Here is a 27391-nt window from a genome sequence, read left to right as displayed (position 1 = left end):
GTTTAATTAAAGCATTTTTGACTGTTTGCTGGCATCTTGTGACTGAATAATGCACAGGTTAGTGTATACTCCATCAGCTTCATTCAGCCGGTTTTGTTTCTGTCAGCTTCGCGTTTTTGACTGTTTGTCACCATTTTGTGACTGAATAATGCGCAAGTTAGTGTATACTCCATCAGCTTCTTTTATTTACACAGCAACAAAGATGTAATAAAAAAATTGAGTAGTTTTTTCCTTTACGTTTTTGAAAAAAATTGCATCCCTGTTTACACTGATCTGCAACAAAAATGTCCCAAAGGCTGTTTTATATATATCATATGCAATAATTATGTGCAATAATTGCAATAATTAAAACAAACAAGATTCATGGGCCTCATCTAACTTAAATTTCACAACAATGATTTATAAAAATAAAAATAACTATAAAATGATTATAAAATAATAATTATAGTATTTAGATAAATTTATATAAAATATATTCTGATTAGTACACGCAACAAAGTTGTTTTGCGGTGGAAACACTCAAGTCTAAAGTATGAACTATGAGGTATTATTAATATAATTATGAACAGGAGTTTTGGCGCTTGCATTATATTATTATATCGCTGTTCTGATCAAATGGCATCACTGTAATGCGGTCATGTGCATCTCTTTGTGTTTTTACCAATAGCGGTTATGCTCACGTTCATCAGGATGGTGCTTTATCCAGAAAAATCTCATCACTCACTATTCACTGACTATTTACTCCAGCATTGAATGCTTCTGTCTTGATTGATTTGATATTAAGTTTATGTTTTTAGTCCACACAACTGTTCAAAGCAAAGTAATAACACTGGGCTGAACAGTTTGCATTACAGTAGTAAAAGTTTAATGCAGCCTCTGTATAAAGTATTCCCACATTTCTTGTGTTCATGGTCTGGCTTTTTGCAATACATCATAAAATTTTCTCTTTGTCCTGGAGCAGTAGCTGCACTGAAAAAAAAAGCTGTAAATCAACAGTTTTCTGTATTTCTTTTATTTGTTTTTCATTTACTAACACTTTAGAATTGCATGATGGGTTCTTGATCACTGCCAACATAGGCTCATTCTGAAAACGGTGCCCTGTATACCTTTATGGAGATCGCAAATTATGTAGCCAGAAGTACGTATGGCTGCATTTCATCTTTAAAATGAATGCTACAGGGCGGTGTGGCGCTGTTTTTATTAATGCTTACCAGCTGATCGCTTACCTCAATATAGTCGGCTTTTCCACTGTTACCAGTTTGTCCAGTAGCTTGCCATGTATGTTGCCGCACTTGTGATGTGGAGAGGAGTTGACCACGACACATACACTGATTGCCACCAGTATTCATAATTATATGAGCCATTATGGGCGGGTCAAATGTATATTTATATTATACATTTCATTCAGCAGCAGCCCAGTACTGGGAAACACCCATACACACTCATTCACACACACACAATCATTCACTATGGCCAATTTAGTTCATCCAATTTACCTATAGCTCATGTCTTTGGATTATTGAAGAGCTGACCCGTCTATACATCTTGTTTTGTTGTCCTTCAGGATGTTCAAGTGTTAATTAGGGGGGTCAATCCCATCCAAACCCCCCTAGTTATACTGTTTGAGAGAACACTTTGAGGGTGATTATTTAACTATAGAATATGATTTAGTCAAATAAAATGAGTGGACAGCCAGTAAAGCTGAAACCTGAAGCATTTATCAGTGGTATAGGTGTCGAGTTTGGAGACCACGTCCCTGTCCTTGGTTCTGAACCCCTTCTGTTCACTCATCAGTGTGTGTTTTTCTCAATCGACACCGTTCAAACTTCTAAAAGTGCGGCGTAATTCTTCATTTAAGAGGATTGCTGAGGTCATTTTATGTTATCTTCCTAAATCATGTCTGTTTCTGCCTGGGCTTTTGCTTTTGCCTTTTTAGGCCCCAATTATAGTATGATATCATCGCATGATTCATAAAAACAAATTGTGTGTTAGGGATAACTGTTTAAAAGCCCGCTCTCAAACGCATATTATAGGCTTAAAGCAAGAGCTGTCATAAGGGATGAAAATGAGTTCTGACACCTCAGCTTTTCCAATAAAGACCCCAACACTTTTTTTTCTCTCTTTGTTGGCATATAAGTAGGGCAAGCCTGAGCACGTCTTTGCTTCTGGAGTATTTGAGGCTGCTCTTCTTAGCTTTTACCCTCATAGTCAGCGAGCGGGTCTAAACACGCCCCAAAGCAAGCGCATCCTTCCTCTGCAAATGATAAAAAATAAAAAATAAATCCTGCAGAACTCTCAACTTATGAGATTTCGAACAAATGCGCAGGCAAACATTGAGGCATTTTTTTTTGGTAATGATTCATTTTATTATTTTTTTTATTATTTAGTTGGGCTATTTTTTGCTTTGTTTACTATCAATTTTTTTTTTTTTTTTTTTTTTTTTTTAGACAAAAATGTTACATTATCGCCAGTGGTGTTGTCTCCCCTGGCGATTACTTCCTGTAGTCTATTGTAATCACCATCTGTGTTTTCTCTGTTGGAGATTATTACTTCCTTATAAACTACAACTCCCAGAACTCTCTGCGCTCATCAGCTCCCACAGCAGCTGACAATAATCCGTACACTCCCACACAGACACAGCTGTAGCTTGTTTTCACTGATTACAAGGACTATAAATACATGTCAGCTTCACATTCACATTGCTGAGTCTTGTTTCTTTATGAAAATTACAAGCGGTTTCCTTGTTTGACTTTCCTGAGTTTTTCAATTCTTGCCTTGTTCGGGTGAGGTGGTTCTAGACCATAGTAACTGGGGGGCTGTGCAGGGGCCACTTGTACTTTTAGGGGGCACACTTTAACATCACAAACTACTTAAACAATTATTCGAAGTCATTTTGTTTCATGCATCACTCTACAGTCTTCATAAACACGATAATGAAATAACTTAAACTCAAAATAATCTTCCTTGTTAATTTATTTGACAAGTCACTCTGAATTGTAGTGGATAACACATTTCTAATATTCAAGTACATCAAGACAGATTTTTGCACCTGTAAACTTTAACAGATACAGTCAGTTTTTTTTGCCCACCCATTAATTTAAGATAATGTTTTCTAATTGATCTTTAACAAAGCAAGAAGATTTTCACAGTATTTCCTATAAAACAAAAATAATTCTTCATAATAAGTCTTATTTCTTCTTGAATAAAAGCAGTTTTTATTTAAAAAAATAACATTTTAAGCTTAGTATTATTGGCCTCCTTAAGAAATATTTACTGTATATTTTTGATTGTCTACACAACAACCCAGATATACAATAGCTTGACTAATTATTCCAAAGATAAAAAAGTAGTTAAAAGAAATAATTTAGTTAAACTATTATGTTTAAAAAACGTGTTGTAAATAAATCATGTGTTTGAAGACTAGTGCTTTGTCACTGCTGAATTCAAAAATGAATGAAGACAAAACTAAACGAGTTGAATATTACTTTTACATGAGCGTGACTGAAAACTACATTTGATCTATTCTCTGGTACTTGTCGACTGTTTGTACATTCAAGACTGCATTTCCTAACGTAAAACTATGTACACTCAGTTTCTAATTAATAATAGCCTATGTATAGCCGAGAACTTTGTATATTAAAATCGCTAGTCTGACCTCTCGCCTGTGTGCTGACTAGTGGTGGGCAAAACGAGGCTTCATGAAACTGAAAAATTTTAAGCAAATGTGTCGAAGCTTCAAAAGGTTTCGAAACCCGTCTCTATAGTGACACCTAGTGGTCATTTTATGTATTGCTCTAGAACAGCTTCAGCAAAGAAATAGTTAAGCAAATTGAGGTATTAAACCCCACGTGGTAGAGTTAAAATATCAATTGATTTAGTGAAGCGGTGAGAGTTCCAGACTAGCATGCAGTGATAATGGGTTCGAATCTTGGCAGATGCGGCTTTTTAATTACTCTGTAGGGTGTTTTGTTTTTACTTTGGTCTGACATCCGAATGATCACTTTGTGAATAAATATGTCTTGTTTTGGTCATAAAACTGTAGCATTATTAAATAAAATAAAGTCAGAGTATTTATACAAGTCGGGATTTAAACCGAGACCATTTGCAGCACTGGAACTTTGCGCACACGCACGGTTGACTAGGCTCCCAGTCCACCAGTCAAACACAGGTTCATTAGGAATTCTCAAAATGCTTCTGAAATAACCGATGGTTTCAATCGCTTTAGTCACATGAGCTGGTGTTTCAAATCCCTTTACTCACGTGACCTGCTGTTTCGAATCACCTTAGTCACGTGACCTGTGTGTTTTGGATCATGTTTCAGTGCAGTGTTTCGACTCACTTGTGTTTCGGGATCTCAACACTGTGTCGAAACGTCAGTTTCACGTCAGTCATCCCTAATACTGACCACGCTTATTGGATTACCCTTGTACTACTATTTTGCTCTGAACTACTATTCTGACCTCTGCCTGTAAGACCTGGACTTTAATAAACTGCATTTGGATCCGCAAGTCTTTTGTAAGTGTCCACTTCGTAACATTTTGCGTAAAACACAAAATTCTCCAAACTACTTTTTCCCAAATACTATTATGCAGTGTTCACGCCAGACGCAGCTTGCATAAATAAAGCTTAATAAATTGCTCTATTCGCATGTATAGACACGTGAACATTTTGAGTTCACTCGCTTCATTCGCATGTCAAATTTGCTTCACAATAGACATGGATTCGCGTCATGGGCAGCGCATCTATGCTTGGAGTTTTGTTGCTAAACGGCTAACATGGATTTTATTGAGAGATTAGCTGTACTTCATGTGCTTAAGGAAGGCTGAAAAATAGCGTATATTCGTTCGGCGGCATGTCTAAGTGCAGTAGATCCTTACAGAGGTGCACCCAGCTCTGTGAGTTCATCAACTTCTCCAGAAACTAACCCTGGATGATAGAAGCTTTCAGCAGTGTGGATTGAACAACGTTCAATCCACTTAAATTTGTTATGTCAACTTGATCGATTTGTGTTGAGAAAACTTGAATGAACTGTGTGAAACCCTGCATTTTTACGGTGTATACTAACGTGTCTCCCAAAAATCCATGTGATCCATAAAATGGATTACAAAAAGTTATTTGTTAGCTCTGACTTGAATCAAGCTAAAAAATTTCCCCTTTAAACTGTAATTTGGACCAAAAATGTCTTTGGGCTCTTAAGATTTTGAACAAAACAAGAATTGTTTTAAGATAGATCTGCCCCTCCCTGAAATCAACGCTTGTTTCCACATGTCAGCAAACAGCAGCCAACTCCAAAAATATGGAAATGAGTTATGTACTCTGAGCTCAAACAAGACTCAAATAGCTGTTTGTGTGAAAATCAAACGTTTAGAGCCATAATAGAAAGCCCTGAGGGAAAATGAAACAAATTTTGTTTATTTTTTATTAACACAATATACAGGGTTCCCATGGGTCATGGAACTTCTGGAATATCATTAAAAATGTGCCTACTACACATTATAACTCAGGGAATCTTTATATGTTTGGTCCAAGTCATGGAATAACAGGGATTTTTGTTTGTCACATGAATTTCTAGATTCCATTTATCAACATTTAGTTCCCTTTTTCTCCTTGTTTCACACCTATTGCTATGGTAAGGCTATTGTTCAAAACTTGCAGCCACTTAACCCTTGTGTACTGTTAAAATTGACTTCCCTTTCATTATGTTCGGGGCTGTTTTTGCCCTATTGACCTCAATAATAATACAATTTTTTAATTGCAAAGACATGACACCATATAATCATGCATTCTTCATTGTTGGTGTTTTTCCTTGTTGGGACGAGGTCAAACTTTTCATTTTTACTGTCCATCATCAGTTGGCCCCTTTAACTCTTTAGATGTGCAAAAAGGCTTTTATATGAAGTTTTATGGAGTAAAACAATTATTATTATTATTATTATTATTATTATTATTATTATTATTATTATTATTATTATTATTATTATTAAAATTATAGTGTCTGTTCATAAATATACTGACTATGTTCACTATGTTCTGTGAGCTAAACTGCTTTTTTATTTTCTCAAACATATTAAGGTAAATGTGCAAAGGTCTCTCTTACACACACACTGACTATACTCCATATAACCATATACTTTTAAGCTAGAAACTAAACTTTTTTTGCATTGCAACTGATGATCAACAGTAAAAATTACAAAAAATACCTCTTCCCAACAGCAAAAACCAGCAACAATCAAGAATGCATGATTGTATGGTGTCATGGCTTTGCAATAAAAAAATTTCAATATAATAAAAGTCAATAAGGGAAAAACAGCCACCAACATAACGAAAAGGTAGTCAATTTGCCCAGAATATTTGAACATTTTTAAAGCATTTTCCCAAAAAATGTGTCAAAATACAGTTTGTCACTAAAAATCACTCCATTTGCTAAAACAGAGAAAGTTGTGGCCAAATAAAGACTCAAAATGACCTCAGAGTGGATGTAGACATCCCAAACAGAACACAAGGGTTCACCAGACTGTAACTATTAGCTAAACCAAACATATAATATACATTTTAGGAGCGTTAGCTTCAAACTGACCACTTCAAAAACTGGGTGTTAAAGAGTAGGTGACGGAAAAGCTAAAAATGTAATGTTTGTAAAATTACTATCGAGCTATCAAGTATGGGAAAGGGAGCAGGTCAATCTGTGCTTTTGAAAACACTATTTGTTGGGTTTAGGGAAGAGGGAGGGTGGGGGTGGGGCAATCGGTCGGTTGGTGAGTCAGTAAATCAGTCTGTCCACAGCGGCCTCTGGTGGTTTTTGCAAGAACAGCAGGCATGAATGGGACTCGCGAGAGAAATTTGAGATCTGAAAAAGCGTACACAGTGGCCTCTGGTGGACTCGCGAAAACAAAAACTGCAAAAAAAAAAACCAGCTCCTGGTACATATTTAGCGCTCTCCAGAAATGTATATATAGCGGTACGTAATCAGAATGAGCCTGGGTTGAAATTATCCATTGTTGTCATAGTGGACCGCTATGTAGCTATATGTAGCACATAGTGGCTAAGCTAAAACCATATAGTTAATGGTTAGTATAATAATTAATATTATGTTTTTTAACCTATTCAAGAGTTCACACTTAGCTGATGATTGATAATAAAGCATATTTGGCATGCTGTCCCGGCAGAGAGCCCTGAGCTCAGAATATCCTCGAGACCGGGGGTACCTCCCGTTTGAAGGGAGAGAGGGGAGTTTGAGCTCAGGTAGGTATCGAGAACTCCCCTGCTTGTGATTGTGCTGAGATATATCTGGCTAAGAGTTGTATTAAGATGCTATTTTGGAGTAGTTAATTTACTTATGGTTTATGTCTTTGGACGGTGGGAGGAAACCAGGAAACCCGGGGGAAACACACCAGAGCATGGGGAGAACTTGCAAACTCCGCACAGAAATGCCGACCAGCCTGTTGAGGGGCTGAACCAGTGGCGTTCTTGCTGTGAGGCAACAGTGCTAACCACTGGGCCGCCGTGTCGCCCTATAAGGAGAAGAGGAGGAGTAGGGGTGGAAGAGGGGATTCTTCAAGACGAAGATGACTGGAGTGGAAAAATCTGGTTATTTATTGTGAGTCAGTATTCATCTCATTGGTACAATATATACGGAGCTGATGCGGTACCAGCCATGCTCAATCATAAGCACATGATCCTCTTTAAATTAGTTTAAATAAAAAAACACTTATTAATAAATTAATATATAAGCACAATAGTCTGTTTTTACTTTTATTAGATGTCATGGAAATTTAGCTTTTTAGTCTTCTATTTTCAGTAGCTTGTGTAATAAATATGTATGCTTCAGTGAAACAAATTCATACATTTAGTATGGTTAGAGTGTATGGGCGTTTTACCAGTGCTGGGTTGTGGCTGGAAGGGCATCCACTGTGAAAAACATATGCTGCATAAGTTGGTGGTTCTGCATTCGGGAAACAGCTTTTCAGGCCCTAAAACAGCTTTTTCAGACCAAAAGCAGCAAGAAACAGCTAGTGTTGAAAATAATTGTGTTTTTGACAATATACAGTTGAAGTCAGAATTATTAGCCCCCCTTTGAATTTTTTTCTCTTTTTTAAATATTTCCGAAATTATGTTTAACAGAGCAAGGAAACTTACACAGTATGTCTGATAATGTTTTTTTCGTCTGGAGAAAGTCTTATTTGTTTTATTTTGGCTAGAATAAAAGCAGTTTAAAATTTTTTAAAAACCAATTTAAGGTCAAAATTATTAACCCCTTTAAGCTATGTTTTTTCGATAGTCTACAGAACAAACCATCATTATACAATAACTTGCCTAAATACCCTAACCTGCAGAGTTAACCTAATAATATTTTATATAATATTTTATATATTTTATTTATATATAATAATATTTTAATAATATAATAAGTATATAATAAGTAAATAATATAATATACGCCTTTAAATGTCACTTTAAGCTGTATAGAAGTGTCATGAAAAATATCTAGTAAAATACTATTTTCTGTCATCATGGCAAAAATAAAATAAATCAGTTATTAGAGATGAGTTATTGAAACTATTATGTTTAGAAATGTGTTGAAAAAATCTTCTCTCCGTTAAACAGAAATTGGGGAAAAAAGTAAACAGGGGGACTAATAACTTCAACTGTATTAAAAGTATGAAGACCCAAATTTGCAACATCACACAGCTGAACAAACTGTTTTTAACAGCCAAAAATCAATAGAAGTGAATTAGACAGTAATTCTTTAACCAATAAGGTTACAATGGATATTCCATCTCATATGTAAAAGAATAAGATTATTAGCACCTTTAGGTCCATCATTATTTGATTTTATTTGTCTTCATTTATGACACGGTGGTTCATAACAAACCCTGGTTTGAGTCCCAGCTGGGCCAGCTGGCATTTCTGTGTGGAGTTTGCATGTTTTCCCAGTTTAAGTTTCCTCCAGGTGCTCCGGTTTCCCCCACAGTCTAAAGTCATGTGCTATAGACCATTTTAAGGGATGTAAACAATAACAATGGTCCTATAACCTATTGCCTGTTTTACATTTTGAATTTCTATAGCTTCAGATAATCAAAAAAGGTCCATTGATTGAATTGCCTCTTGTTACTGTTCTGAAATAGTTTGATAACAAGCAGGACATGTTCATGGGCCAGTGACATCGCCACATTGAAATGGTCTAAAGGTGAATTGAAAAAATTAAGTTGGCCATACTGTATGAGTATGTATGTGAGTGTATGGGTAATTCTCAGTACTGGGTTGCAGCTGGAAGGGCATCTGCTGCAAAAAACATATGCTGGAATATTTGGCGGTTCATTCCGTTGTGGCGACCCCTCATAAATAAGGGACTAAGCCGAAGGAGAATGAATGAATGTCTTCATTTGTGTAGTACAACAGTTTCTCGCAGTGCGTCTAGGGAGGAACAGTGAAGCAGCAGTGTATGTGATGCTGGCTGCAATTTCGCAGCCGTTAGCATAGGCAGTGCATTTGTGAATTTATTGACGGAGATGGGGAGTTGGCTGAATTTGCGGGTGGCGTGCCGAAACTTGTCCATCAGGCTGTCAGACTCGTCATTATCACTTAGGCCGCCGAGCCTGCCTGAACGTGCGCCTTTTCCGACGCTCACCTTCCTGCAGTCCATCATCTTATTCCACCTTACAACATTTACAGCATGTCTACACTGCCGGCAAGCCCATGCTGCTATTATATTCAAGCACACTGTCTACAAAGCAAGCATGCATTTTTTTCAGCCTTGTTTTTTTTTTTTTTTTGGTAATGTGGATGATGTTTTACATATAATGGTCTTTTTTATATTATTTTATATTATATTATATTATATTATATTATATTATATTATATTATATTATATTATATTATATTATATTATATTATATTATATTAAAGTTTATTCATTTGAATTTTTTTTCTATTAAATTGCATAATATTATATTATATTATATTATATTATATTATATTATATTATATTATATTATATTATATTATATTATATTATATTATATTAAAGTTTATTCATTTGAATTTTTTTTCTATTAAATTGCATAATATTATATTATATTATATTATATTATATTATATTATATTATATTATATTATATTATATTGTATTATATTATATTATATTATATTATATTATATTATATTATATTATATTGTATTATATTATATTATATTATATTATATTATATTGTATTATATTATATTATATTATATTATATTGTATTATATTATATTATATTATATTATATTATATTATATTATATTGTATTATATTATATTATATTATATTATATTATTTTACATTAATTTATATTGTTTAAATTTATATTTTCTTATTTTATTTTTTTATATTATAATTTATTTAATTAATTAATAATTGTATATATTTTTTAAATCATTAAATTAAATAACTCTGTCAAGGGTGGTGTCTGCAAAACTTTAGAGAAGTTTATTTATTTAGGAAATTGTCTTTAAAAATGATCCAGCAACCAAGCTTTAACAATTGTTCAGCAACACACTGACCAATGAGAAATCCAGACAAGTCGGTCTCTGTTTTTATGCTTATCTGATTCTGGACATTTTATCAAATGTATGGATTACAGACTAATCCTTCAATTACAGTTGCAATCAGAATTATTAACCCCCCTGAATTATTAGCCCCCTGTTTATTTTTTTCCCCAATTTCTGTTTAACGGAGAGAAGATTTTCAAAACACATTTCTAAACAGTAGTTTTAATACAGTATCTCATTTCTAATAACTGATTATTTTCTCTTTGCCATGAATGATGACAGTAAATAATATTTGACTAGATATTTTTCAAGACACTTCTATACAGCTTAAAGTGACATTTAAAGGCTTAACTAGGTTAATTAGGTTAACTGGACAGGTTAGGGTAATTAGGCATGTTATTGTATAACGATGGTTTGTTCTGTAGACAATCGGGGAAAAAATATAGCTTAAAGAGGCTAATAATTTTGACCTTAAAATGGTTCATAAAAAATGAAAAACTGCTTTTATTCTCTTTATTCTTTTATTATGCTTTTATAGACTTTTTTTCTGAAAGAAAAAATACTTTCAGACATACTGTGAAAATTTCATTGCTCTGTTAAACATCATTTGGGAAATATTTAAAAAAGAAAAAAAATTCAAAGGGGGTTTAATAATTCTGATTGCAACTAAATAAGAACTCTCAGAAATGAAGGTAACTTCAAATCAGGTGCAATAAAAATGACATTGCTAGCATCTGTGGTTTTATGATGCACCTTTAACATAAAATATTCTTTATAGTAGAAAACTAGTTATAAACATGCTCTTCACTCATGTAAAATGGTCAGTTTAAGGACTCCACTGAAAAAGTTGGGAACCTGAGAACTGAAACATCTAAATTAATTGATTTTATAAGCATTTTAAATATTATATTTCACATTAGACTGCACAATATATTGTTTCAGAATCGATTTTGCAATGTCAAGTTGGCATTATAGTTGATCAGGAACCATAGGGGTATTAGGGGTATAGCTGGCGTATAAAACTTCATAAAAGTGAACAAATGCAGATTTGATGATTTAAAATGGTTCAGTTAAGTCAATATTTAAGTTAAATAGTTCACTTACAGCTACACACATTCTCCTATCAAGTTTGTTTTATGGAAATAAACATTTTTGCATGGTTAGTGGTGTTTTTGTTAAATAATATATAACATTTAGCTTTGTTTTTTAATTTACGACACATGTCAGATGGTAATCAGAATTTCAAAGCGCAGCCTTGGGCTGGAGGGGGTCTGGTTCGGTGACCACAGGATTTCATCGCTGTTTTTTGCAGACGATGTTGTTCTGTTGGCTTCATCGAACATGGACCTTCAGCATGCACTGGGGCGGTTTGCTGCCGAGTGTGACACGGCTGGGATGAGAATCAGCACCTCCAAGTCCGAGGGCATGATACTCCACCGGAGAAAGGTGGTTTGCCATCTCCAGGTTGGAGGAAAGTCCTTACCCCAGGTGGAGGAGTTCAAGTATCTTGGGGTTTTGTTCACGAGTGAGAGAAGGATGGAACGTAAGATTGACAGGCGGATTGGTGCAGTGGCAGCAGTAATGCGGCCGATGTACCGGTCCGTTGTGGTAAAGAAGGAGCTGAGCCGAAAGGCAAAGTTCTCAATTTACCCGTCAATCTACGTTCCATCTCTCACCTATGATCATGAGCTTTGGGTCATGACCGAAAGGACAAGATCTCAGATACAAGCAGCCGAATTGAGTTTACATCAAAGGGTGGCAGGGCGCACCCTTATAGACAGGGTGAGGAGCTTTGTCACTCGGGAGGAGCTCGGAGAAGAGCCGCTGCTCCTCCACATCGAGAGAAGTCAGCTGAGGTGGCTCGGGCATCTGTTTCGGATGCCTCCTGGACGCCTACCTCGGGAGGTTTTCCAGGCATGTCCCACTGGGAGGAGGTGTCAGGGAAGACCCAGGACACGCTGGAGGGACTTTGTCTCTCGGCTAACCTGGGAACTCCTCGGGATCCCCCCGGAGGAGCTGGAGGAAGTGTCTGGGGAGAGGAAAGTCTGGGGTTCTCTCCTAAGACTGCTGCCCCTCGACCCAGCCTGGAAAATGAGATCAGATGAGATGTCAAATGGGATCGTTCTTTTTGTTAAACTGACATTATTTGGAAAAGCATGAGCATGGAATTTTTATTTCATCTTTTGTAGTACGAAAAACAAAGAAGAGCATATTAGAACAACATTAAACAGGTCATATTGTATGACATCATGTTTTGCTTGGTCTTTGTAGATTTATACACTCCAAAAAACAAAAAGTTATTTAAAAAACCAATACATTAGCATTCATTTTTCTATGAAGAGCCCTTAAAGGCAAATTCACCCAAACATGAAAATGTCCTCACTTTTATACAGCTGCCATTGGCATCCATAGTAGGAAAAAAATACAGTAATAACCTAGCATTTTTCAGCATATCTTGTTTTGTGTTTGGAGGAAGAAAGAAACCCGAACAGTTTGGAGGATGAGTAAATGATGACAGAATTTGCATATACTGGTGAGCTACAGTATTCCTTTAACATTCAAAGAACTTTTGCAAGTAAACAATTCAAGTTAAGAAGGAACACAAAGAGGGGGGCGGGGGAGGCTGTAACTTCTCAAATATTTGTAAATAATACTATTAGATGATCAGATTTATGAGAAGTACGCAGGCACAGCACAAACCACCTCTAGTTGGCACACTCTTTTCCTGTCCATATGTACCAGACAACTTTATATAACTTTAAATAACTTTTATAAATTTATGTATTTTCGCAGGTCTTTAAAATTGATTACATTTAGTGCTGGGCAAAGACTAATTGTGTTTATTTATTTATTTATTTTTACATAATGCATGTGTGTACACTGTGTATATTTATTTTGTATATATAAATAGAGACATGCATGCACATGTTTGAGAAAATGGTTATTTATATTTAGATAAAAAATAAAAATTGAGTGGGAGAGTTTAGCTGACGCGGTTAACACAGCATCTGAACATCGCACTGTGAGTGAATTAGAAAAGAAATGGTCCGATGTTAAGGTGCAGGTTAAGAGAAGAACAGCGGCGCACCGTCAAAGTGTGGACCCATCAGGTGAAGGAACAGGGGATGCTAAACTAACACCCTTTGAGTAGAGAGTTACCTCAATTGTGGGCGACACTTTACTGTCTGGAGTAGTATCCGTGTCTGTGGGAGACACAGATGTATTAGAGGAACACTTTGTTAGGGCGGTATAGCAGCACCCCTCCGCTCTTATCAAGGCAGCGCCACGGCATTTCAGCGGCCCAATCGCCCGCTCTACAACTGACTGAGTGCGAGAATGGGCATCGTTGTATCTGGGTTGTTGAGTGTACAATATTTGTTAAGCGCATTTGAGCATCACATATTATTTGCACATTTATTGAATGGAAATGTGATAGCAATGTGCGTTCAGTAGATCGCTCCGATTACATCGGGAAAACCGGCGATCGCTGCAAATTGCGCTTTAATGTTTGGCTGGTCAACTGCATGGTATGGAAACCTTATTTACCTGCTAGACATGCGGATGATGCCATACAGCTGGCATTGCACGGCTCAAAGACGACTGGCTTAACCTCGAGCGGTCTGCCAGTTCGCTTTGGAAAGAACCAGTTGCCAGGATACTTTGTTGGTGCGATACTTTGTACTGTGCAATTTAACATAATTGCCTCTAGGAGTCGCCAATGGAAAAATATCAATAGTGTTCAAAAAAGCGCTATATAAATGTAAGGAATTATTATTATTATTATTATTATTATTATTATTATTATTATATTTACATGATAGTGTGATGTTTTATGGAAATCAATTAAGACTTTTATCATTCCTTGATAAGTTCATAACATGTATGACAGCTCCATCTCTTGTGTAAAAGGAAGTGAGAATGAGAAGAAATTGGTTAAATGCTTCAGCGGAACTCCACTTTTTCCACATTCAGATGTTGGTGTCAACACATTATTCCTCTTATCTTTCAATCAATTTCTCAATTATTTCAACTGATTGATGATTTGACCATGTTTTAACTAAATACATGTTGTAGATTGTGAAGGGAGATGGATTGAGGGTAAAACAGAGGCAAGATGATGTGAATAAGGGTGTGTGTGTGTGTGTGTGTGACATATACATGTTGAGACGTCTCCCTCTGCTTACACATCTGCACACAATGATTTATTCCCCTGTCTCCTCTCTCTGTGTATGTGTGTTTATGGTACTCATTTACATAAACTCTCAGTGAAATCTTGAGAGAAGATTGCGCTGAAGCAGGGTTAAACGCGGTAAATAGACAATTACACCACTTCTGCTGCAGATTTATGAGGTCATCAAGGAAATCTGAATCATTTTTAGGTGTTTTTTTTATATTGTAGATGAAAAATTACTGTAGGTCTGCATGAGCAGGCATTCTCACTCCAGAAATATGGCTCACCTTCATCTGATGATATTATGGTGTTTTCATATATTCATTCATTCATTCATTCATTTTCCTTCGGCTTAGTCCCTTTATTCATCAGGGGTCGCCACAGCGGAATGAATCGCCAAGTTATCCAGCATATATTTTAAACAGCGAAACACCCATACACTCTCGGATTCACACACACTCATACACTATGGATAATTTAGTTTATTCAATTCCCCTATCGCGCATGTCTTTGGACTGTGGGGGAAACCGGAGCACCCGGAGGAAACCCACGCCAACACAGGAAGAACATGCAAACTCCACACAGAAATGCCAACTGACCCAGCTGGGACTCGAACCAGTGACCTTCTTGCTGTGAGGCACTGTGTCGTCTATAATGAACCACTATATCGCCTATATTAATTATCATTTTGAGGTAATCAGTTTTCATCATGTGAAATCAACATAACTGCACTGAACTGGAGATGCTGTATTGAGTTTAGCTAATTATTCATTTTTAAGTTTCTTTAGCCACAGATTGGAGAGTAATTGTTTTATTACTTAATTAAGACATTAATATTCCTTTAATGTTGTTTTGTCTTATTAATTAATTAATTCATATATTTATTTATAGCTTGCATTGTTGACTTATTTTGATTTTCGTTGAAAATACGGCAAGGCAAAGGAAAACGTGTCGTAATGTTCACAGTGACAGTATAATAAGACTCAGCACAGAAGTGTGTGTGACTGCTCTCTTTTTTGTTCATGTAATCAGTTATGAACAGCTTCAGCTGTGTATGTGTGCGTGTGTCATCAGCGGAACTCGGAACAGGTGTGTGTTAGCGGTGCGTGACTGGAACTTGTAGTCCTAAAATTGCGGATTTGTAGTTCTGTGCGATCTGTGTGTTAACCAGCGATCTGCAAAGATTAGATCAGGATTATCTGTAAGGATTAGATCGCTTGTCATTGTGACATTCTCCCGGTGTTGGCGTGGGTTTCCTCCGGGTGCTTCAGTTTCCCCAACAGTCCAAAGACATGCGCTACAGGTGAACTGGATTAATTAAAATGTCCGTAGTATATGAGTGTGTGTGAGTGAATGTGAGAGTGTGTGGGTGTTACCCAGTACTGGGTTGCAGCTGAAAGGGCATCCGCTGTGTAAAACATATACTGGAATAGTTGGCGGTTCATTCCGCAGTGGCGACCCCTGATAAATAAGAGACTAAGCCGAAAGAAAATGAATGAATGACAAGTTTTGACATATTTTTATTCACCCAAACTTAATGTAATAATACCTGCTCCAGAAGAAAAATATAATATAAAAAAAACTGTGAAAACTTCCATTTGTCTGGTAAACATCTCTCAGGAAATATTAGAAAATGAATAACAATTTTACAGTAAATCACTACTAATTACCTTTTAATATAACAGCATATTGTATGTTCTCAGAGCAAAACATGCTGATTGAAATCATTTTCGGAAAGACAGAAAACGGTAAATGAATATTATAACCAGCTTTCCAACTGTTTTCCTGTATGTTCAGTTAACTATTTTGGATTTACAGTAAGGTTTTAGTTTCATTCTGATCGTTCTGATTTTATAATTGTGATTATCCCTCATTAGCATCACATATTTGTATATATTGTATGATGTCTCTTTCCTAAACATTATCTTATGAGAAACTAGGATTTTGCAGAATGTGTTTGCAACACGAGTAGCAAACTGTGTTCATGAGATTGATTCTGTCCCTGCACCTGGTGTACAATCTCCTTTTCATAAAATCTGAATCACATTAATACAAGTCCACACAAAGCAAGTCTGTACATTTAGTTTTTGGGGGAATATTTGGGATGTCTTTATAGTTTTAGACAAGCTCTGACATGCGCCTTGTGTATGAGTGTGTGCGTTTGTATGTGAGAGAGATAAATGTCATCCGATGATGATGAATTAGTCTTCATCTATTAAAAAAAAAGGATATTCTGAACATATCTGGTTATTAAGAATAAACCTGTAAAAAAGCAGGGTTCCACACAATTACTTCATCTTGCTCCAACACAAATCGATTAAGTTAACCTAAATATTTGCACAAATTTAACCCTTGTGCACCGTTCAAATTGACTGCCCTTTTGTTAATGTTTAGGATGAAAACATCCACTGAATTAAACTGCTGTAAAAATGCATCAGATAAATATTTAAAAAATAAAAAACATTTTTCAAATCTGTTAATCAACCTCAGTCCTGATCAAAACTACTAAATTGATTAGAAAGTTACAGGATTTTAACTCTTTAATTGCCAAATTCACAAATGATGTCACTGATTTGGTGAAAAACGCACAAAATGACGTATTTTCAATATAAAAAGTAATTGTGGACTGGATTTTTCCCCTTTTATCACCGTCTTAGACATGTGAAGGATTAGTAACAACATCGGCTTTGATGCATTATTAGATTTTCATTTTTTCTCCCTAATTAATAGATACATTTGATGGTGCATAAATAGTCTTTGTTTTTGTTTACCCCATGTAGTTCTGAGAGCTGAGATGCATATTTTCATTTTCTCAGACACATCAAGGTACAGTAAGTGTTCAAAGGTCACTCTCACACACATTCACCGACACACACTTTAATTTGGTAGAGCACCCGACTCCCATGCGGAAGGTCACCGGTTCGATACCAGCTCAGAGCGGGTTGGGTGGCGTAGGACTGGCGGGGTTACATAAGCATAATCTGACAACGTGCTTCATACAGTATACACATTGTATGCATAGTTAGACATTTTGTGCTGTCCGTAATTGTACTTTTGCGCATGCTGGTCAGTTTAGGAACAGGATCTGTTCACATTGCAAATCTGATATTGGCCACATTTATAACAACAATGTGAACATCTATGCAAAAAAAAAGTTAGATCTGGGAAAAAAATCCAATTTGAGCACTAAACCTCGCAGTGTGAACGTAGCCAGAAATGGAACATATGGTGTCATGTTTTTGCAATCCAAAAAATATTTAGATTAATATTTTAATTTATAATGGAAGTCAATGGGGCAAAAACAGCCATCAACAGTAAATTAGGGAGAAAAAAGAAAGAAAATTAATTAAAAACAATGGATCAAAGGCAGTTTTGTTTCACATGTCCAAGACTGATAAAAGGTAAAAAGAAATCCAGTCCACAATTTCTTTTTATATTGAAAATACACCATTTTGTGTGCTTTTTTCACCAAATCAGTGACATCATATGTGAATTCGGCAATTAAAGAGTTAAAATCCGGTAATTTTCTAAACAATTTAGTAGTTTTGATCAGGACTGAGGTTGATTAACAGATTTATACAAAAAATATTGAAAAAAATGTACAGCAATTTTTTTTTTTTTTTTGCATTTTTACAGCAGTTCAATTCAGTGAATGTTTTCATCCCTAACATAACAAAAGGGTCGTCAATTTGCCCAGAGTATATAATTGAGTTTTTTTTTTTATTCAAATCATTTTTCCAAATAATGTGTCAAAATAAGATTTGACTCCAAAAATCATTCTGCTAGCTGAGACAGTTATGAGAAAGTTATGGCCAAATTAAGACTCAAAATTACCCTAGAGTGGATGAAAACATCCCCAACAGTACATAAGAGTTAAGTAAATTGAACAAATAAAAATAAATTGTTCCAAAAAACACAAAAGAAGTGTTGTTCCAACTCGTTCATTCATCCATTTTCTTTTCGGCTTAGTCCCTTAATTAATCAGGGGTCGCCACAGCGGAATGAACTGCCAACTTATCCAGCATATGTTTTATGCAGCGAATGCCCTTCCAGCAGCAAAAGCAAGCAACAAAAGTCATTTTTTGAGTGAACATGCATTTTTAAGTGTATTAATTAAAATCCTTCTGCATAACCAGTTATTAATCTCTCTGTTTTTGTTTTCTCTGCAGTACTCTCCATTGCTCAAGAAGTTATACTGTCAGATCGCAAAGACTTGTCCAATTCAGATCAAACTGGCATCTTCACCCCCAAACGGCAGTGTAATCCGAGCCATGCCGATCTACAAAAAGGCTGAACATGTCACAGAGGTGGTCAAACGCTGTCCGAATCACGAACTCGGACGGGACTTCAACGAAAGTATGTAAAAGTCACTGTGTAAAGACCCTTTTTTATTGTGTACATTCATTGGCAGATACTTTCTTGTCAACACTCCATATTTCTGGAAATAACATTGTACAATTTTTATGCTGTGTTCACACCAGACACGGCATGTGCAAATTAATCATGTTATTCACGCGTAAAGAGACGCATGAACATTTTGAGTTTACTCTCTTCATTCGCGCGTCAAATTCACTTCAGAATAGATGCAGATTTGAGAGAGTAGCTGTGCTTTTTGTGCTTTAGGAAGGCTGAAAAACAGCATAAATTCATTCGGTGCCATGTCCATTAGATCCTTTTAGAGGTGCACCCAACTTCTGCAGAATCTATACCTGGATGATGGAAGCTTTCAGCAGTGCTTCAGACTTCAGCAAACTCCTGATTGGTTAACGTGGCTGGAATATCCGCTAATGTTCAGAAATTCCAACTTGCGTCGATTTGCAAAACTCTCAATTCGCACCGCAGGATGTCTATTCGTGTCTTTGCATTGACTTAACATGTAAATTACTCTGTAGAGATCTGCGCGGGACTGAAAATTTAATTCCGCTCCCGCCAGGTTTTATTCCGCACCCGACCGCTCCCACCATATATTCAGCCTTTGTTCACCCGCTGCCTGCCCCGCCTCGTTTTCCATCCGACCGGACCCTTCCTGCTTAATTTTGATCTGGTTTTCAAAATCTCAGGTTAAAATTGGGTACTACCAAAAAAAGAGAGATAACAGATAAAAGTGTAGGTTGTGGATTGTAGGCTAAATGGCAGTTTTATTTGCCCTTTTGTAATGAGACATGAGTGCCGCGTGATGTGCGGTGAGGTTTGTGAATACTCCAAAGTCAGATTTACTAACATATCTACTCAATATAATTGCCAACTACCGATTGTGTTTCATATATCATATCAGCATTATTTCTGTACACATAGCAGTTATACTTGGCCAAGGAAGAATGTGTAGCGATTAACTAGGCCTCCCAAAAACACCCAGCTGGATGTTACAGAGTCCAGTCAGCCTATTACAAGCAACACACAGCACAGCGGATGACTGTGCTCTCTCTCTCTCTGAAGCGCGCTCTCTCTCTCAGGAGCGCTATAGGTAGTCTGCCCACTTCCATTCAAATTACAACTGAGTTCCCGACCGCTAACGCGTTTTATTCTGAAATTTATTCCCACGTCGCAAGAAAACTGATCGGGTCCCGAGGCTCCTGCGGTACAGCCGCGGGAATGCAGACCTCTATTGAGGTGAGTGGGCTTTACAAACCACCTGTAGGTGACACACAGTTTTCCAATCCATATGCACCAAAGATTATTAAATGTAACATGATTAGATCTAGTTAACTGTTACAGCTGTAATATAACAGTCCATTTCAAGATATAAATTTGAATAAAATAAAATTAAAATAAACACAGTACATATAGAGTAGCTCCTCCCCTAAAAAACAGCTAATAGCGGTTTGTTTTATCAGAGCTAATGTGAGTGGTTGAGCTCAAGTGCATCAAATGAAAAGGGTGGCATGTCAGATACTAGAGAGCGTTTGATTGGTTATGATGTGATGAGACACTGAAGTATGAGGTGACGTGAAACCAATGGTCCATTAGGGCTTGAAAACGATAAGCTTTTCATGTTTAAATCAGTTTCATATCTTATAAATGTGAATTTTATCAACGTTTTGGAGCGCACTAGTTTATAGATAGCCTAAAAACTAACAATACCGACACTAACATCTAAAAAACTTTATTTTAAATTTATGGGACCTTTAAGGAAGCATGTAAGTTGTTCGTGCTACTGTAATTCTGAATCTTTGTTTTCCAGGTCAGACTGCTCCTGCCAGTCACTTGATACGAGTGGAAGGCAATAATCTGTGTCAGTATGTGGATGACCCAGTAACAGGTCGACAGAGTGTTCTAGTCCCTTATGAATCTCCACAGGTCAGTTCAGCAGATGCTGATTTATATACAGCTTTATATACAAGTCAAAATTATTCGCCTTCCTGTGATTTGTTTATTTTTTTTATATTTTCCACATTATGTTTAACAGAGCAAGACATTTTTCACAGTATTTCCTATATTATTTTTTCTTCTGGGTGGCACGGTGGCTCAGTGGTTAGCACTGTCGGCTCACAGCAAGAAGGTCGCTGGTCCGAGCCCCGGCTGGATCAGTTGGCATTTCTGTGTGGAGTTTGCATGTTCTCACCGTGGGTTTCCTCCGGGTGCTCCGGTTTCCCTCACAGTCCAAAGACATGCGCTATAAGTGAATTGGATTAATTAAATTGTCCGTAGTGTATGAGTGTGTGTGTGAATGTGTGTGTATGGGTGTTTCCCAGTCAGTGTTGGGGCTAACGCATTACAAGTAACATGAGTTACGTAATAATATTACTTTTCTAAGTAATGAATAACGCATTACTTAAAAAAAATTAAGTAATAATATTTGAGTAACTTTTTTTTTTTATTTAACTTGAGTTACTTTTTTAGATTAATTCGCCTTAAAAAAAAGAATTTGCTGAATGAAAATTTGTGTAATCGCATTGAATCACACTCAATGAGAGAATGAGCTCCCCGCGGGAACAGACAGAAACCAAGATGGCAGAGCCTTACATTTCTGTAATAGAATATTCTCATTATTTTGAACACATGGAAGAAAAGGGGATTATAGTCTCAATGGACAGTGATTTTACTAAAATAATAAGACAAAAATACAAAAGTAGCAAACACATATTCAGCATGTATAGCGTCAGGAAGTTCTCACAAGGTAACAATATATTTTTTTTATTAGTTTTTTTTAAGGTAAATGAAGGTGTAGGTTAAACAGTGCAGGGTTAAATGCAGAGCTCCTCTAATGAAAAAAAAAACACCCTGCCAGTTCTGAAAGAGATCAAGCCTCAGGAAGATATGAAAAAGTAACTCAAGTAACGTAACACATTACTTTCCATAAAAAGTAACTAAGTTATGCAACTAGTTACTTGTTTGGGGACTAACTCATTATTGTAATGCATTACTTTCAAAAGTAACTTTCCCAACACTGTTCCCAGTACTGGATTGCGGCTGGAATGGCATCCTCTGTGTAAAACATGTACTGGAATAGTTGGCGGTTCATTCCGCTGTGGCGACCCCTGGTAAATAAGGGACAAAGCTGAAGGAAAATTAATGAATGTATTTTTTCTTCTGGAGAAAGTCTTATTTGTTTTATTTAAACTAGTATAAATACTTTCTTAAACCATTTTCAAGTCAATATTATTAGCCCCCTTAAGCAATGTTTTTTTCGATTGTCTACAGAACAAAACACTGTTATACAATGACTTGCCTAATTAACCTAGTTAAGCCTTTCAATGGCACTTTAAGCTGAATACTAGTATCTTGAAAAATATCTAGTCAAATATTACGTGCTGTCATCATGGCAAAGAAAAAAGGAATGAGTTATTAGAAATTAGCTATTAATTAATTAATATTAATTATTATGCTGCCTTATCATCGAGTGCTTATTTTATGTTATACATTTTAATGAACTATAATAATTCTGGCAAATGTTAAAGTTTCAAAGCACAATGTATTCTTAGAACACATGAGCAGTACAACAACTCACACTTTGATTTAGACAATGTAAAAATCTAACTTTTCAATTAAATGATTCGTTGAACACATGTTGCAGTTTTTGGGGGCATTGCTTTTTGGTAGGGTTTTGTATGTGCAGTCACAAAAACACACAGACATACACTGTAAAAAATGCTGGGGTCCACACAACTGATTTGTGTTGGGATAATATGAAGGAATTAGGTTAGCTTATTAGTTTTTGCAAATTTAGGTGGATTGAACATAAAACAATTAAGTTGTCCCCCACCCCCCCCCCCCCCCAAAAAAAAATCAAGAATTGTGTTGTTTTAGCTCATTTTAAATAAGTATTTTAACAACAAACATTATTTTTTCGAGTGTATTATGCACTCATGCAGACACTTTCAGAGCACTGTGTCTGTAAATAAGTGCACACATTTACAGATTTACACTTGAGATGGTAAAATTGCAGTCATCATTCGGTTCAGGACGCTAAACATGTTCTGACAGGTTATTAATAGCCCAGGGATTATTTTCAGTAACAATACCTGTATTTATTCCTCTTTTCCCACTGTTGCTCCGTTATCTTATATTGCGATTCACATCAAATTGTTGGCGCCACCTGGAGGTGTTTTCTATTATAGATTACTTATAATACATATCTTACATTCATTCATTCATTCATTTTCTTTTCGGGTTAGTCCCTTTATTAATCAGCTGTAACCACAGTGGAATGAACCGCCAACTTATCCAGCATTTGTTTTACACAGCAGATGCCCTTCTAGATGCAACCCAGTACTGTGAAACATCCATACACTCTCATTCACACACACACACACACACTACGGTCAATTTAGCTTATTCAATTTACCTATAGCGCATGTCTTTGGACTGTGGGGGAAACCGGAGCACCTGGAGGAAACCCACGCCAACACAGGGAGAACATGCAAACTATCAGCGACCTCCTTGCTGTGAGGCGACAGTGATACCCACTGCGCCTCCACGCCGCCCACATATCTTACATTCAGATGTTTATTCAAGAAATAAAAACAGATGATTCAAAGCTTTCTGAATGAACCTAAATTTATTTTAAAATGAGTTTGATTTTTGATGCCAACAGTTTTTCCTGAAAAGTATATACAGGGGGGGCTAATATTTTAGCAGTGACTTCAACTGTATGTAGAGTATATGTACACTGATCACAACAACCAAGTGAGCCTTCACTTATATATTAATGAAGTCCTCCTTTCTTGGTTTGTCTTAAGTCATATGACTGATTGTTTAATGATTGGATATATACACTCACCGGCCACTTTATTAGGTAGACCTTACTGGTACCGATTTGGATCCCGTTTTGACTTCAGAACTGCCTTTATCCTTCATGGAATAGATTCAACAAGGTACTGGGAATATTCCTCAGAGATTTTGGTCCATATTAACATGATAGCATCACGCAGACTTCAGATTTGTCAGCTGATGCGGATCTTCATGATGTCCATGATGTGGATCTCCCGTTCCACCCCATCCCCAAGGTGCGATTTTGGATTGAGAACTGGTGACTGTGGAGGCCATTTGAGTACAGTAAACTCACTGTCATGTTCAAGAAACCAGTCTGAGATGATTCGCGCTTTATGACATGACGCGTTATTCTGCTGGAAGTAGCCATCAGAAGATGGGTACACTGTGGTCATAAAGGGATGGACATGGTCAGCAACAATACTCAGGTAGGCTGTGGTGTTGACACAAGGCTCAATTGGTACCAAAGTTTGCCAAGAAGATATCCCCCACACCATTACACTACCACCACCACCAGTCTGAACCGTTGATACAAGGCAGGATGGATCTATGCTTTCATATTGTTGACAGCAAACTCTGACCCTACCATCCTACCATTCAGCAGAAATCGAGACTCATCAGACCAGGCAACGTTTTTCCAAATTTCTATTGTCCAGTTTTGTTGATCCTGTGCGAATTGTATCCTCAGTTTCCTGTTCTTAGCTGACAGCAGTGGCACACGGTGTGGTCATCTGCTGCTGTAGTCCATCCGCCTTAAGGTTAGACATGTTGTGTGTTCAGAGATGCTCTTCTGCATACCTCGGTTGTAACGAGTGTTTATTTGAGTTACTGTTGCCTTTCTATCAGCTGGAACCCTAACCCTGACCTCTGGCATCAAAAAGGCATTTGCGCCCACAGAACTGCCGCTCGCTGGATATTTTCTATTTTTCTGACCATTCTCTGTAAACCCTAGAGATAGTTGTGCGTGAAGATGCCAGTAGATCATCAATTTCTGAAATTCTCAGACCAGCCTGTTTGGCACCAACAACCACGCCACGTTCAAAGTCACTTAAATTTTGACCATGTCTACATGTCTAAATGCATTTAGTTGCTGCCATGTGATTGGCTGATTAGAAATTTAGGTTAACGAGCAGTTGGACAGGTGTACCTAATAAAGTGCCCAGTAAGTGTATGATCTTTGACCTGGGCATCATTAGTCTGTACTTTTCTATGTTGAATATACTCTTTTAAGTTCTTCTGAAGCCATAATCATCACACTCTCTTTTTATTTCTTCAGGTGGGCACAGAGTTCACGACCATTCTGTATAATTTCATGTGTAACAGCAGTTGTGTTGGAGGAATGAACCGCAGGCCAATCCTCATCATCATCACGCTGGAGACACGAGAGTGAGTCAACTTCACTGATACTTATTTATCATTAAAAAACCTTAAATTGTGCTACTTTAGTTATGTTTTGGGGGTTTCCCGAAAATTGGTTTACATTCATCTAAGGTCGAAAAAACCTGCAATGTTTCTCCTCGTGTCTATAAAGGTTGGCTTGAACATCTGGTCTCTCTAAACCCTTTCCCTAATCTGTAAATTTTATGACTAGTTCGTTTTTGGACTATGGGTAATTGTTAGGGCCAGACGAAATCTGCTGACATTTTTTGCTATTTCAGCGCAGAATTTTCTTAAAAATCTGTGGATTTATGCTGAATGATTTTGGGAGTATGATAACTAAAACCTTAATATATGAACTAAAAAGTAATAACTTTTTAACTTGTATTTAATGTTTACAATGCAAATCCAATTAGATCCACTTTATTTGGTAAACAAATCAAGTCTCTCATATAATATATCTACTAACAGACAGAAAAGTCAATAATATTACTGAAATTCATTTAAAAACTGAATATATAAATTTACACACATTTACACACGTAAATAAACAGAATCAATGATGGGCTAAAAATCTGCGGAATTCTGCGTGTGCAGATTCCGTGTTGGCCTAATCATTGTCTATTGGTTTTGTTGAGCACATGTTGATTAGGCGACTGCAACCAATTACATGCACTGTGCAGTTGATGATACAGTTGACAGTAGATTGGATAGGATCTATCAGGTTCTGTGACAGAACTGTGCAAGGGGCCATTCATATATTGTGCAAATAGGGGCGACAAGTTTTCCAGGCGCACCTAGTTGTAAACATCTCAACTTTTCAGAATGCAACAAGTACACTGAGAGTCATGTGACTAGAACTGACCAATCAGCTTCATAAATTGTATGTAATAAACACATATCAGTAATATTGGTAGACTAAGTAACTCAAACACAGCACACCCGAATACTGTATTCAATTAATCTATTCAATTCATGTTTATTTCTATAGCACTTTTACAATGTAGATTGTGTCAAAACCGCCTAACATAAAAGTTCTAGTAAATTGAAACTGTGTCAGTTCAGTTTTCAGAGTTGAAAATCAGTTTAGTTCAGTGTGGTTTAATTTTCACTGCTGAAAGTCCAAACACTGAAGAGCAAATCCATCAATGCGCAGCTCCACAAGTCCCAAACCAAGCAAGCCAGTGGCGACAGTGGCGAGGAATAAATATCACCATATGACATGAAGGAATAAAAAACCTCAAGAGAAACCAGGCTCAGTTGGGCACAACCAATTGTCCTCTGGCCAAACTTCTTGTGCAGAGCTACAGTCTAGGTGCCGGAGGCTGAAGAAAGCTGGACATCCATCGTGGAGAAGCTGGAGGTGTAAGTAGGTCACTGGCGGGTGATCAGGTTGGCCCACAAGATCAATGCGGAGACTCGTCTGTCACTGAGGTCTTTTAGGAATCAGTCTAATGCTCTCCACTCCTCCATAACCCCAACCGCATCTGCTCAGGATACGGCCTGGTCCAAGATTATGGATACCTCTAGAAGTCCTCTATGGTTGGCATCATCTCTTCACAGGTCACAATCTCTAGAGGCCTCAGGTATATCAGAGCTGCAGCAATGGCTTGTCAGTTTGTCATCCTCTTAGAAAACGGTTGATAGTCACCTAGCAATGGCAGACTCCACGGAAGCACGAGCGCAAAGTGCATTGAAAATGGAGAAAGAAGCTTTGCGCATGCTTTTAGATGTGATATGTGAACGGACCTATATCTAAACTTTTCCTGGCTTCAGTTACAACTAGAGTGTTTGAGGGTCAAAGTTGACTCACATTAACCCATGTTGGTTTTTGCATGAAGTAAAGACTATATGAAGCACCAATTAATTATGAATAATTTCAGGCAGTTTAGAATCTGTTCTTTCATTTGGAAAACAATAACATTTTTCCTACATCAGACGGTGGCTGTGTCTGAAATCGCATACTTACCTACTATATAGTTTGTTATAAAGAATATGTGAGCTGAGTAGTATGTCCGAATTCATAGTATTTGAAAAACAGGAGGCGAGTAGTACCTGGATGACTTCCAGTGAGATTGTGAATTGCGCATCTAATGGACACCA

The 27391-nt window shown here is 36.8% G+C and overlaps 1 protein-coding gene across 2 annotated transcripts in view; it reads left to right on the top strand.

Annotated features, from left to right (window-relative positions):
- tp73 (tumor protein p73) overlaps nucleotides 1-27391 on the top strand; it is a 75815-nt gene that overhangs the window by 29506 nt on the left and 18918 nt on the right. For both annotated transcript variants that reach the window (XM_056463082.1, XM_056463081.1), the window contains exons 4-6: nucleotides 18871-19057; nucleotides 20883-20998; nucleotides 25188-25297. In XM_056463082.1, coding sequence (XP_056319057.1) covers nucleotides 18871-19057; nucleotides 20883-20998; nucleotides 25188-25297 — 413 coding nt within the window. The remainder of the gene's footprint in view (nucleotides 1-18870; nucleotides 19058-20882; nucleotides 20999-25187; nucleotides 25298-27391) is intronic.

The sequence above is a fragment of the Danio aesculapii genome, chromosome 8, assembly GCF_903798145.1.
Source record: "Danio aesculapii chromosome 8, fDanAes4.1, whole genome shotgun sequence".
NCBI classification, from domain to species: domain Eukaryota; kingdom Metazoa; phylum Chordata; class Actinopteri; order Cypriniformes; family Danionidae; genus Danio; species Danio aesculapii.
The sequence above is the reverse complement of the archived record's forward strand: the minus strand, read 5'-3'. Positions and strand labels throughout refer to the sequence as shown.